The sequence below is a fragment of the Thalassophryne amazonica genome, chromosome 9 (genome assembly GCF_902500255.1).
Source record: "Thalassophryne amazonica chromosome 9, fThaAma1.1, whole genome shotgun sequence".
NCBI lineage: Eukaryota > Metazoa > Chordata > Actinopteri > Batrachoidiformes > Batrachoididae > Thalassophryne > Thalassophryne amazonica.
In genome coordinates this window covers 86,598,019-86,612,966 of record NC_047111.1, presented here as the reverse complement: position 1 = coordinate 86,612,966, position 14,948 = coordinate 86,598,019, and the positions used below count along the sequence as shown (strand labels likewise).

At 40.3% G+C, this 14,948-nt stretch overlaps 1 protein-coding gene across 2 annotated transcripts in view; it reads left to right on the top strand.

The window, feature by feature from the left end:
• LOC117517588 (neuroligin-3-like) overlaps positions 1–11,725 on the top strand; it is a 56,135-nt gene extending 44,410 nt beyond the window's left edge. For both annotated transcript variants that reach the window (XM_034178678.1, XM_034178680.1), the window contains 2 exons: positions 859–1,648; positions 9,792–11,725. In XM_034178678.1, coding sequence (XP_034034569.1) covers positions 859–1,648; positions 9,792–10,587 — 1,586 coding nt within the window. In that variant the 3' untranslated portion in view covers positions 10,588–11,725. The remainder of the gene's footprint in view (positions 1–858; positions 1,649–9,791) is intronic.
• Positions 11,726–14,948: the final 3,223 nt, after the last annotated feature.

The following is a 14,948-nucleotide window of genomic DNA, read 5'->3' as shown; positions in this document are numbered from 1 at the left end:
GTCAGAACACGTGGCACCCACCGAGCTGACACCTTTGACATTCCACGTTCTTCATGCAGAATGTGTTCAAATTCTCTCACGGGATATTCCCACAGCATCTGCTAGCTGATTAATCGTCGATCGTCTGTCGTCCATCACCATTTCATGAACAAGGTCAATGTTTTTCTGGGTTGTGGCTGTTGCAGGCTGCCCAGACCTTGGGTCATCTTCAAGGCTCTCTCTGCCCCTCTTAAATTCAGCTGCCCACTTCTGCACTGTAGATATGGAGGGAGCTTCATCCCCTAATGTAGCAACCATATCCGCATGAATGTCCTTGGGCTTTAACCCCTTCTTATGCAGGTACTTAATCACACCACGATGCCAGATTTTGTCCATTTTTGCCGTTTCCCTCTACCACGAACTTTCAAACTTGGCTATGAACCACAAACTACCTCAGTACCTGGAAGAAAAAAACAGTTAGTCATCAGAAGAGTTGAACTTAATGCATGCCAAGTTTTATTGAAATGGCATTTCTCCTTCTTGGTGAGCCTTAGAACTTTTCAGCCTACCCTCGTAGATGGGCGTGTTGGGGCTTCATCCCGCCCAGGTAATGCTAGCTTTGACAGGGCTCCATCCCTTGGCTGACTTGAATCTGCTCTTCAGAAAACCTATGGGTGATGTCACAGAGGGTTTATTCCCCAGCAGCTACCTGTGCATTTTAATGAGGCTGTCTGAACTGTTTGTAGCGTTTACGCCCTGCAGTTTTCAACAATAGCAAATGATTACGATAAGGCTGATCCAGCAGACAAATGCACTAACCATGCTTGTCTCTACCTCTGTATTGTGTCTGTTGTTTTGTTGTGAATTTTATGCCCTCAGGTTTGTTCCACAGAGCAATCATCCAAAGTGGCTCAGCTTTATCCAGCTGGGCTGTTAACTACCAGCCAGTCAAGTACACTCGCATGCTGGCTGAGAGGGTTGGCTGCAATGTGTTGGACACCGTGGACATGGTCTCCTGCCTGCAGAAGAAGACTGCTAAGGAGCTGGTGGAGCAAGATATCCAGCCCGCCCGATACCGTGTGGCTTTTGGCCCTGTCATTGACGGAGATGTCATCCCAGACGACCCGGAAATTCTGATGGAGCAGGGCGAGTTTCTTAACTATGACATAATGCTTGGTGTTAACCAGGGGGAGGGACTTCGCTTTGTGGAGAACGTGATGGACCTAGAAGATGGTGTCTCAGGCAGCGATTTTGACTTTGCTGTGTCAGACTTTGTGGACAGTTTGTATGGTTATCCAGAGGGGAAGGACACGCTGAGGGAGACAATTAAATTCATGTACACAGATTGGGCTGACAAAGACAACCCAGAGACCAGGAGGAAGACCCTGGTGGCCCTGTTCACTGACCACCAATGGGTGGAGCCCTCAGTGGTGACTGCTGACCTCCATGCCCGCTATGGCTCACCAACGTACTTCTACGCTTTCTACCACCACTGTCAGAGCCTGATGAAGCCTGTGTGGTCTGACTCAGCGCATGGAGATGAGGTGCCTTACGTGTTTGGCATCCCCATGGTGGGCCCAACTGACCTCTTCCCCTGTAACTTCTCCAGGAATGACATCATGCTCAGTGCTGTGGTTATGACTTACTGGACCAACTTTGCCAAGAGTGGGTGAGTAAAATGTGGCCAAAATAATGCATGTTAACTTTTCCATCTCATTCAATCTGTCATTTTACTACCCTTTTGATTATTTTGTTGACTCTGTGATCAAGCCCACGAACACCCACCAACCAAGAGGCATTTAGAAATTTTACTATTTATGAGGCAGAGATAATGATGACATTGTGAGCAAATACAGCCGAGATCAACTTGAAAAATCCACTTGGGCAAACAAGTAACAGACTTTGCAAATGAAAGAAACTGACAACAAGGTTTTTCAAACTACATGCCACTTCGACCACACACATTCATAGCAGGTGGTTGTGTGGAGGTATGACTGTGTTATTACCCAAGGTTATCAAATGTGGCCATCGGGTATTGCGAAGTCTTTGCATCCATGTATGTGTCTGTCTGTCCTTCTGTCCAGGGAACATTCTTGGGACACAGACCTTGGACAAGTTCAAAAATGTCTAACCTTGACCTATTGTAAGAAGTATTTTAAGAGGTTGAAACGTCACATTCTGTTTCAGTCTGTTCCGTTTTGTTTTTGAGTGGTGGGCATGACAGCCAAGCAGAGTAGAGCTGCACCGTGATGTCAGTGGCTGGTGTCTCCAAAATCGCTTTGTTTTGTGTGTTTATATACATGTTTATCATATATTATGTAAAAGCTAGCGAGAAATAAATACTTCTAAAACTGAAATGCTATTGTTGGACCCTAGTAACACCTCTGACATTTTGTGGACGTTAGTATGGTGACGTCACAGGCTGGTAGCTAGCTACAAAACTGCTTCATTATACTCTTTGTCATACGAGGTCTGTTAGAAAAGTATCCGACCTTTTTATTTTTTTCAAAAACCATGAACAGCTCCGTGGCGCATCCGTCCGCTTTTCTTTCCATGAAAAAAAACTCCTGTAACAGTGGAATGTGCCGAAAAAGTACTGATGTCCACGTCTCCTGCCATTTTTGTGTAAGTCAGACGACGTCCCGGATCAATAAAGCCTTCACGTTGGAAATGATCTGGTTGTTTCAGCGGGGTTTGAGCCTGTCGATTGGCGCTCGGAGCGCGGCACGCTCTCAACAGCTGTAGGCGGTCTTTAAACCGGCTGGAGCACTCCTTAATCTGTGTAATCCCCATAAAATCGTCCCTGAAAGCCATTTGAATTTTCCGAATGGTTACCACCTGGAGGTCTCTCACAGTTTCTGGAAAAAATTAATGCAGCAAAGCTCCAAATCGTTCAGACATTTATTCGCAATAAAAATCCGACGAGAGGGGTGGACCACTGTTCACACAAAGCCTGCTCACAGGCGAATGACGCAACCGACAGGCGTGAAAAAACTCACGCATGCGCACGAAGGTTCAAGCTTGGCTGATGCAATCACACGTGATTCAAATCCATATGGCTTTTGAAAAAAATTAAAAGGTCGGATACTTTTCTAACAGACCTCGTATAATATGTAAAAGCTAATGAGAAATAAACACTTCTAAAACTGAAAACATTGTTTTTGTAACCTGATAACACCTCTGGAGTAATTTACAAGACATTTTACAGATGTAACCCACTTCTGAGTATGTACACATCGCTACCTAGATCATTAGCGTGCATGCTAACTTCCGCTAAACCAACTTCTTATGGAGTTAAATTTGTCTCATTAATGCACAGAGGGTGATGTACAAATACAATTTGCACAACTTCTGCTCTTAAAATGTAAATATTGTTTTGGACTGACTGATTGATAGAGTGGCTTTATTGAACATGTACAAACTGTACGTAAGACAATGGGATCTTAATAATTAATTAAACAACTGAAATTATAAAGAACACAATGCTGATATGGCCAAACCTATTTTAGCATTGCGTTATATTTTTAGTTTTAGAATGTAAACACTGTGAAACACTCAGAGCCTAGCAGTTTATTTCTTTGATCTTTTCTGCAACCCCAATTCCAATGAAGTTGGGACATTGTGTAAAGTGTAAATAAAAACAGAATACAATGATTTGAAAATCCTCTAATCCTAATCTATCCTAATCCTTCAACCTATAGTCAACTGAATACATCACAAAGACAAGATATTTAATGTTCAAACTAATAGACTTTGTTGTTTTTGTGCAAATATTTGCTCATTTTGAAATGGATGCCTGCAACACGTTTCAAATAAGTTGGGACGGGGCAACAAAAGACTAGGAAAGTTGATGAATGCTCAAAGAACACCAAATTGGAAACAAGTGAGTGTCATGAATGGGTATAAAAGGATCATCCCCAAAAGGCTAAGCTGTTCACAAGCAAAGATGGGGTGAGGATCACCACTTTGTGAACAACTGGTTGAAAAAAATAGTCCAACAGTTTAAGAAGAATGTTTCTCAACGTTCATTTGCAAGGAACTTGGGGATTCGATCATCTACAGTCCATAATATAATCAGAAGATTCAGAGAATCTGGAGAATTTTCTACACGTAAGCGGTAAGGCCAAAAACAAACATTGAATGCCTGTGACCTTTGATCCCTCAGGCGGCACTGCATTAAAAACCAGCATCATTGTGTAAAGGATCTTACTGCGTGGCCTCAGGAACACTTCAGAAAACCATTGTCAGTTAACACAGTTCGTCGCTACATCTACAAGTGCTTTTCCAAGTGGAAAAGTGTGCTGTGGTCTGATGAGTCCATGTTTCACATTGTTTTTGGAAATCATGGACGTCGTGTCCTCCAGACAAAAGAGGAAAAAGACCATCCAGATTGTTACCAGTGCAAAGTTCAAAAGCCAGCATCTGTGATGGTATGGAGGTGTGTTAGTACCCATGGCTTGCATGGGTAACTTACACATCTGTGATGGCACCATCAATGCTGAAAGGTACATCCAGGTTTTGGAGCAACACATGCTGCCATCCAAGCAACATCTTTTTCAGGGACGTCCCTGCTTATTTCAGCAAGACAATGCCAAGCCTCATTCTGCACATGTTACAACAGCGTGGCTTCATAGCAAAAGAGTACGGGTACTAGACTGGCCTGCCTGCAGTCCAGAACTGTTGCCCATTGAAAATGTGCAACAGGTCTCTCTCTCTCTCTCTCTCTCTCTCTCTCTCTCTCTCTCTCTCTCTCTCTCTCTCTCTGTCTGTCTCTGTTTCTCCCTCTCTCTCGCTCGCTTTCTCTCTATCACGGACCCCATTCACTCTGTACCTTGGTGGACCATCTCCTTCTCTCTTTTGTGCCTAAATTCACACAAAATCCTCTCCCCTGGGTTGTAAAGCAGTATGGCAACTTATTGAGTACATTTCTGTGCTGAAATAGTCTGTTTATCTCATAGATAATGTCTCATTGAATGAATGTCCTCATCATATGTCCCTTTGTGTGTGAGTATTTATAGGTTTGAGTTATCATGTTAAATTTAATGGGACAGACTCATTTATCTATCTACGTTCAGGTCCATGAGTAGTTCAACAGTGACACAATGTTTGGAATTTTGCTTCTGTTCACCAACACAATGGAATTTTAATGAAACAATATGTGTTGATCGTGGCGATATTTAAATTGAATTCAAGGAGTTTTATAAAAAATATATATATTGCATTAACCAATTAGGAATACATAGTCCCTCCATCTTCAGAGCCCATAAGTAATTGGACACACTAAACATAAGTATTACTGTTCACACAAATCAGCACTTTTTCAGCATGTTTTCTTTACACATGTCAGAGGATGGTTACATAAACATTTTCAAGTCACTGTATCTGTGTCTTGGACTTGATTTACATCAATCATTAAGAAAAATAATCAGTCCTGTGGAGGCAGTTCTCAAAAACTGAATGGCCATGTAAAAAGGAGATGAGTGAGGGAAGCCACCAAGACATCCGTGACAACATAAAGGAGTTACAGGCCTCTGTTATGTCCTTGAGATTATATGAAGTATTAAATCTGCTTCACTTTGCACACAGAAGACAGTCACAGAAAATAAGTTTTTATCAGGTTTATTTACTAATTCATCATCCGACATGTGGAAAACTATCAGTCAGTTATCACTTTGAGTCTCATTTCTCGTTCTTTGTCACACAAGTCATAGAATATATTTCGGATGTGTAACATTTTTACAGGTTTTTCTGACAAAACATGTTAATACTGATACATTTAAGTCTGCTGTTGGGAAGGCTTTAACTTGGCAGGGCACTGTAGACGAAGTCTAATCGTGGATTTCTGCAGTGGATTTATGATAGTGAGATAACCATATCAACTGATGGCTGCAGTTGTTTACAGGGTATAGCCTCTAATCCCCAATAGAACACAGTCCTTTAAAAAATTTTTATTTCAGTCGAAACTGGGCTGGATTTATAGTACTACCCTACAAAATGTTGAAAAATCAAGTAACATGTTGGAGAGTTCACATTATGTGGTGTCTCTTTGAAAAGAATCCATGTTCTGTTTAGACTTTAGACTAGTCAGATCTTTTTTTTATGCCCATAGCAAGGCTTTATTGGTCATGAGCAGAGATCCTGAAAACGATGAAGCATAAAATTTACTGTTTGCCTCACATAAACCTTTAGGATAGTTCCTTATGATTTAACAAAAAGGTTATATTGAATGGAAACTTTGGAGACGTGTTTAAACGGGACACAATAAACCCTATAGAGGGACTCTTAAAAATAAGTTGTGACGTTAAGCAGTGGTGGGACAAATAATCAATCCAGTGATATATCATGCTCTCTTGCAATAAAGAATAGATAGAATGGCACCAAGAATCTATCATTAAACATAACTTCAGTCAAACTTTTAGCTTTAAAGTAAAATTCAAAATTCCTTCGTTAGTGTTCTCATAGATAACACAGATACAGTTTGGAGGTAATTTGAGATAAGCAATTAAATTGTAGGTTTTAGCAAAACCAGAGTGTATTCAAGATGCTGTATGATGAATTGCAAACCTGATATGACAACTATTATGCAGCAGGGGGGCGTCCAGTTCAGGTCACTGTCCTGCTGGTTGACATTCAGGAAATATAACATAAAGTACATTTACATTCCAGAACGGAATCACAGCTCTTATCTTGTTCCATATTTTCTTCCTCAGTTTCATCACCATTTTTCATATAGTTAGACCTGTTGAAGGTCTAGGACATTTGGTGGCATGGAGCTTAGTAGCTCTCTGGGCACAAACTAAGTTGAAATTCTATGGCCAAACTGGTGACTGATTCATTCTGCTTTTAAACTCAGATAAAACTGAAGTTATTGTACTTGGCCCCACAAATCTTAGAAACATGGTGTCTAACCAGATCCTTACTCTGGATGGCATTACCCTGACCTCTAGTAATACTGTGAGAAATCTTGGAGTCATTTTTGATCAGGATATGTCATTCAAAGCGCATATTAAACAAATATGTAGGACTGCTTTTTTGCATTTATGCAATATCTCTAAAATCAGAAAGGTCTTGTCTCAGAGTGATGCTGAAAAACTCATTCATGCATTTATTTCCTCTAGGCTGGACTATTGTAATTCATTATTATCAGGTTGTCCTAAAAGTTCCCTAAAAAGCCTTCAGTTAATTCAAAATGCTGCAGCTAGAGTACTGACGGGGACTAGAAGGAGAGAGCATATCTCACCCATATTGGCCTCTCTTCATTGGCTTCCTGTTAATTCTAGAATAGAATTTAAAATTCTTCTTCTTACTTATAAGGTTTTGAATAATCAGGTCCCATCTTATCTTAGGGACCTCGTAGTACCATATCACCCCAATAGAGCGCTTCGCTCTCAGACTGCAGGCTTACTTGTAGTTCCTAGGGTTTGTAAGAGTAGAATGGGAGGCAGAGCCTTCAGCTTTCAGGCTCCTCTCCTGCGGAACCAGCTCCCAATTCAGATCAGGGAGACAGACACCCTCTCTACTTTTAAGATTAGGCTTAAAACTTTCCTTTTTGCTAAAGCTTATAGTTAGGGCTGGATCAGGTGACCCTGAATCATCCCTTAGTTATGCTGCTATAGACGTAGACTGCTGGGGGGTTCCCATGATGCACTGTTTCTTTCTCTTTTTGCTCTGTATGCACCACTCTGCATTTAATCATTAGTGATCGATCTCTGCTCCCCTCCACAGCATGTCTTTTTCCAGGTTCTCTCCCTCAGCCCCAACCAGTCCCAGCAGAAGACTGCCCCTCCCTGAGCCTGGTTCTGCTGGAGGTTTCTTCCTGTTAAAAGGGAGTTTTTCCTTCCCACTGTAGCCAAGTGCTTGCTCACAGGGGGTCGTTTTGACCGTTGGGGTTTTACATAATTATTGTATGGCCTTGCCTTACAATATAAAGTGCCTTGGGGCAACTGTTTGTTGTGATTTGGCGCTATATAAAAAAATTGATTGATTGATTGATTGATTCATTAATTACACACAAAAAAATGGCTCTTTGGATGAACTCAATTCAATTATGAGCAGGATTTCCATCTAATAAATAGTAGTCCCATAAATGTAGTCCCAACTCAAATAAAACACATCCATGCAAGATAATGTAATTTAATTTAGATGGGACTACATATATTTATTGGATGGAAATCCTGCTCATAATTGAATATAGATCAGATAGAATGATAATTTATATCTATACTCAACAAAAATATAAACGCAACACTTTTGGTTTTGCTCCCATTTTGTATGAGATGAACTCAAAGATCTAAAACTTTTTCCTCATACACAATATCACCATTTCCCTCAAATATTGGTCACAAACCAGTCTAAATCTGTGATAGTGAGCACTTCTCCTTTGCTGAGATAATCCATCCCACCTCACAGGTGTGCCATATCAAGATGCTGATTAGACACCATGATTAGTGCACAGGTGTGCCTTAGACTGTCCACAATAAAAGGCCACTCTGAAAGGTGCAGTTTTGTTTTATTGGTGGGGGGATACCAGTCAGTATCTGGTGTGACCACCATTTGCCTCATGCAGTGCAACACATCTCCTTCGCATAGAGTTGATCAGGTTGTCAATTGTGGCCTGTGGAATGTTGGTCCACTCCTCTTCAATGGCTGTGCGAAGTTGCGACGACGAACTGGAGTCAGGTCGAGACCCCAATGAGGACGACGAGCATGCAGATGAGCTTCCCTGAGACGGTTTCTGACAGTTTGTGCAGAAATTCTTTGGTTATGCAAACCGATTGTTTCAGCAGCTGTCCGAGTGACTGGTCTCAGACGATCTTGGAGGTGAACATGCTGGATGTGGAGGTCCTGGGCTGGTGTGGTTACACGTGGTCTTCAGTTGTGAGGCTGGTTGGATGTACTGCCAAATTCTCTGAAACGCCTTTGGAGACGGCTTATGGTAGAGAAATGAACATTCAATACACGAGCAACAGCTCTGGTTGACATTCCTGCTGTCAGCATGCCAATTGCACGCTCCCTCAAATCTTGCGACATCTGTGGCATTGTGCTGTGTGATAAAACTGCACCTTTCAGAGTGGCCTTTTATTGTGGACAGTCTAAGGCACACCTGTGCACTAATCATGGTGTCTAATCAGCATCTTGATATGGCACACCTGTGAGGTGGGATGGATTATCTCAGCAAAGGAGAAGTGCTCACTATCACAGATTTAGACTGGTTTGTGAACAATATTTGAGGGAAATGGTGATATTGTGTATGTGGAAAAAGTTTTAGATCTTTGAGTTCATCTCATACAAAATGGGAGCAAAAACAAAAGTGTTGCGTTTATATTTTTGTTGAGTGTATATGTACTGCTCAGTACAATCTGATTAGCAGTTAAACCACAGAGTTTCAACAGTGGCTTTACGGGAAAATCTACAAGCCGCCTTGATTGTCCAGTCTTACATTGCTACACAAACAATGACCATGCATCAAAGGTTACACCTACAGAGGTCAATTTGATGGAGCCTTTACATGGTTAATGGGCACTAATATTTCCCTGTCTAATGGATTATTAAAGAACTGCACCACCCGACCATCATTCACATTGAAGTTCTGATCGGATTTGGCTTTTCCATTTCCATTGTTGAGTTTTATGAGATCTTTTTGTTCTTTCTGATTATTGTCATTCTGATTAATAATGGATTACTATGTTCCATGTAAATAGCTATTGAGACATTGAGCTAACCATTTTATGTTTGAGAACTTACAATTGTGCTGCATTTCTTTCCCTTTAATCACATTGATGTGAAGGTTTTTGCTTCTGATTTTCCTTTAGTGATCCAAACAAGCCAGTGCCACAAGACACCAAATTCATCCATACCAAAGCCAACCGCTTTGAGGAGGTGGCCTGGTCTAAGTACGATCCCTTTGACCAGCTCTACTTACATATTGGTCTGAAGCCTCGCATACGTGATCACTACCGTGCCACCAAGGTGGCCTTCTGGAAACATCTGGTCCCTCATCTTTACAACCTCCACGACATGTTCCATTACTCGTCCACCACAACCAAAGTCACCCCCCTTGATCCCACCCAGTCTAATGGAAAAAGGTCCTCCAGCACAGGCCGACCTTCACTCACTGCTCACAGCGACGGGGAAGGTGGTCGTGAAATGGGTCCTCTGATCATGCCAAACCCGAGAGATTACTCCACAGAGCTCAGCGTCACCATCGCCGTAGGGGCGTCACTACTCTTCCTCAATGTGTTGGCCTTTGCTGCGCTCTACTACCGCAAGGACAAGCGTAGTCGGCAGGACACATCACAGCAGCCCAGTCCCCAGCGTGACAGCAAAGGCAACAATGTGGGCCATGCCACCACTGTAGACGAGACTCTGTCAACCCAGCAAAGGAACCAGTGTGACACCATGCACAACCCTCTGCACGTTTCTCCAAGTCTGGACTACTCACTCAGCCAGCGGCGCTCCCCTGATGATATCCCATTGATGACGCCCAACAACATCACCATGATCCCCAATTCCCTGATGGGCCTCTCCAACATGAGCCCCTACAGTACCTTCCCTGCTGGTTACAGCTCTGCAGGCCTGCCCAGCACCCACTCCACCACACGGGTATAGCCTGGCCATGGAGCGCCAAACTGAGACATACATAAAACATGGAAATGTAAAGCTGTATTTAGAATGTGTAGGTAAAATATATTTATTCTGTCTTTTACAGAGGTGAACACCCGCCAACATTCTGCCTATGCTTTCATGATAGGAAGTCTGCCTGCAGAGTCATTTTCTAATACTCATTTTCAAAGGCAGTCAGAAAGAAAAAGTGCATTTTCATTTTTCAGTCAGGCTTTTTTGGAACTTTACCTAGGAAGAACTTAGTCTAATGTTTATACAGTTGGATTTGTATGGGAAGCCTTTTCTTACTCTGTGATATTTTGATCGCCGATGTGGAACAAAGTGACATTTCAACTCATCGTAAACACAGATCTGGGAAAAGCCGAAAGCAGTATTAGTCTTATTATTATCAAGCTATTTTATACATATTTCTCATGGTACATTGCTTATAATTATGAAAATGTATTTTTACTGTAGTTACTTTAAAATTGCCTTGTAACTCTCTCACAAAAGGAATAACTGTGATACCACATGGAGAGAGGGGATTGAGGTTTTATTAAAAACTGATCATGTTTTGTTAAACGTGAAGGACTGAGCAATTATCAAAAAGTGTGACAAAAATGTAAATTAAGCTTTGTTGGAAATTAATCATTCCATTTTTGCATATAGTGTTGTGTAATCTATTGTAGTCGATTTTAGTACTCTTGTTATGTTTTTTGTTTTAAGTGTCTATAATTTTGTTTCATACATTGTAAGAATATCAGTTCTGCTTAACTATGAAAACTTAATTGCTTAAAATGTGTTCTGCTCTAACTCATGGTTCTTTTGGCTTGGCTTGTTTGTACAGAATACGCTTAAACTGACATTTTATTTATTGTTTGTTTATGGATACTGTATCCTGACAAAGATAACTGTAATTACATTATAATTGTATGTATACCAACTCAATTATTCACATTTAAAAAAGGTTCATGAGAGAATCGTATTATTGCTCCTTTATAAACAAATAATTCCAAAATTATTTCCACAGGTCACTCTTTACTGAAGGGATGAGGTGGACATCAAACTTTGAGATTTCATTTCTTTGATGCTGTTATAATGTTTATTCTAAATGAACCAACTATTAAAACATTTTAGAACTAAAGCTGTCTTATGTAATGATGGCATTTGTGTTTTGTTTTTTGTTTTGTATTACGGTACCCTAGAGAAGTCACAACACTTCCGAATTAAAACAACCCTGTGTGTGGAAAATTCAGAAAATAATTACAAATACAAAAAATAAAATAAAATACCTGCATCAATACTACAACAGCCAGTTGCATCAAAAATGCCCTGCAAATTGAGAAAGGTGGAACATTTATCTTCATAACATGCCTGCTGCAAATTCACACAACACATGCAATAAAAAAAACAATAAAATGTTACCACTTTTTGATCATACACAAGTTTTTGAAATGAGAACTTATTCGAAAATTTTATTTACAGACTTGTAACAAAACCAAAGGTTTCCCACTTTGTCTCTTGTTTTCCACACAGTTCAATAATTGATGACATGTTCAATCCACGCTCCTCTTCTCTAGATTACAAAAGTGGTAACATTTTATTGGCCCACCCTGTACAAAAACAGACACATCGCAAACTTTCACAACACAACGGACGTTCTAACAATACAAAAGGAGGTTTCTGCCCAGAGAACCTTTACTGACTTCTACGAGTCAGTACATTGCAAACAAAGTAAAACATAAGACGTAAAACATAAAAGACCTTAAGAGTTAAATCATCAATAAAGTAAATACATAAACCTACTCATCTCTCCTTTGATGCTCCTCAGCTCCTTTGCTGATACCATGAAACTGATCTGGGACTAGTGCCAACCAGAGGGAATTCAATAACACAAATGTTATGGAATTTCTCCATGAACGTATTGGAATTCTGTTACTGCACAAAACTTCAGGAACTGCGTAAAGTATTGATTGAAGTGGAAGTGTTTCCAAACTTTTTATACATTTCAGAAAAATGAAACCCTAATTCGAACTCTAAATCTAAACCATGCAAAATAAAATAATTTCAATTGTTACTTAGAAGCTGGGACATCAGGTTTAGATGGTCATTCTAAAACTAGAAGCAGGCACTTCCTTTGCAGAAATGGCAGTCAGATCCCTGAGTGTGAAATCCCTGAGTGTGTGCTAGCAACACATGAAGAACATACCAGAGCACAGAGATACACTGAAAGACCCAATATTACACATAATGTTGAAATTAAATTTATTTTTAACAATGAAGCAATCCTAAAGCATTCTGGTGTTTTGGAGGAAACAGATGGTCATAGCATGCAGTTCTCACAGATCTGAAATGGGATTCAAAATTCTACAGGATGCGTCAAAGGTCAGTCTTGATCGGTCATTCAGCACAAACCTACAGGGATAACAGAGAGCAGCAAAAAGGCAACCTTGCCGGTGTTGAATGACTGGTGCAGAGCAAATTAATCAGGCTATCAGTGGCACATATGTTAGTCAAGCAATGAGATAACTGCAGTGAGTGGCAGCACCACACAGTGTGTAGGTGATGCAGTGCAGTCAAATTTACGGTGAAAAACTGGCAGCTGTGGTTGCCATTTTTTCACCGTAAAAAATACAGTGATATTGTATATGGCTTCACGGTAAGGTATATTAACACATGTAAAAACAACAGTTTGAAAATGTTCCAATAAAGATGAGTTACTGTTAAAATAACGGTGAAATTGTATATAGGCTCATGGTATAGCTGTACAATTCACAATGTAATCCTGTTGCTTTTTAAGTGAAATACTATCCATTCCACAGCATTTATTGTCCTATTTTATGGTCAATTTCTGTTAAAACAACAGCACAATTATTTATGCCTTGACTGTATGTATGACTGTTCAATTCACAGTATAAACCCTTTGCTTTTAAGGTGAATTTCTATCCATTCCACATAATTTATTACCCTATTTTATGGTTTATTCCTGCTAAAAACAACAGCAAAAAAATGTATTGGAAGTTACAGATAATTGATAAATTCCAGTGTTTTTTCTGGTACATTTGCAATTACTAAGAAGCTGAAATTGACTTTTAACATGATCGCTTTTGAAAGCATCAAAAGCAAGAAAAGACCCAAAGAATGAGCCAGTATTTCCATGTTTGACCATACTGCCCCCCGTAGGAAGCTGCACAGACAAATCCTGCACCCACAAAATCATCTCTCTACTAATCATAATGCTCCGGTCAGGCGGAGGTCTTGAAAAATAAAGTCATACTAACTTATGGTTTTGTGAAAATACTGATAGAATAACTCCATTAATGTCAATTCTGTCATTTGTACAAAGTTAAAATATAACATATATCTTTTAATGTTGAATAATGCACTAATTCTGAGGTTTTGTAACAAACACAGACCGCAAAGCATTCTGGGTAAAAGTGCCTCTGCTAAACACTGATTGGTTCTTAAAAATTACCACATTACTTTAAAACAAAAACATATATCTGATATTTTCACTTTATAAAACTTCAGACATGACAGTAATTTTAAATAACTTGTCCAAAATGAGTAGGTTAAAATTTGAACCATAAGTTAAAAATGTATGCCTCTGGATGACTTGGGTGATATTCCGTGAATAATACAGTAATGTGCTATTTTTAATATGACTGTCCAATGCTGTCACCATTTCAGCTTTTCACCATATATATCACGTTAAAACAATTAAAAATAACATTTTTGACAGTTTTTAAATTTATGGTAATTCAATGTTTATTCTACAACAATAAGCTTCTTCTTGCTTTACGGTTTATTCCTGTTGCCATTTCACAGTTTTTCACTGTAATTTTCACGGACATTTTTTACAGTGCAGCCACTATCATGGCTGTTTGGATACATCAGAAACTGTTATAACAGACATTGCTTTTGTTTCTTAATATACAGTATACAAGTGTGTATCTCGTATATACCATAATGTCCCTTTCTCACCCTCCTTCTCCTATTCTGGTGGTGGGGTGTGTGTGTGTGTGTGTGTGTGTGTGTGTGTGTGTGTGTGTGTGTGTGTGTGTGTGTGTGTGTGTGTGTGTGTGTGCGTGTGTGCGTGCGTGCGTGCGTGCGTGCGTGCGTGCGTGCGTGCGTGCGTGCGTGCGTGTGTGTGTGTGTGTGTGTGTGTTCCTCAAGCTTGGGTCCTCCTCTTACCAGAGGTGTGCACTCTTCTGGACAGAGACCTCAGTTGTTGTACCTGGAATCTGCTGGAACCACTGTTCCAGTTTCGGGGTCACAACCCCAAGAACCCTTCGTACCATTGGGACAATGGTGGACCACCTTGATGTCTTTTCTAGCTCCACCTGGTAGGTCTTGATTTTTTTCAT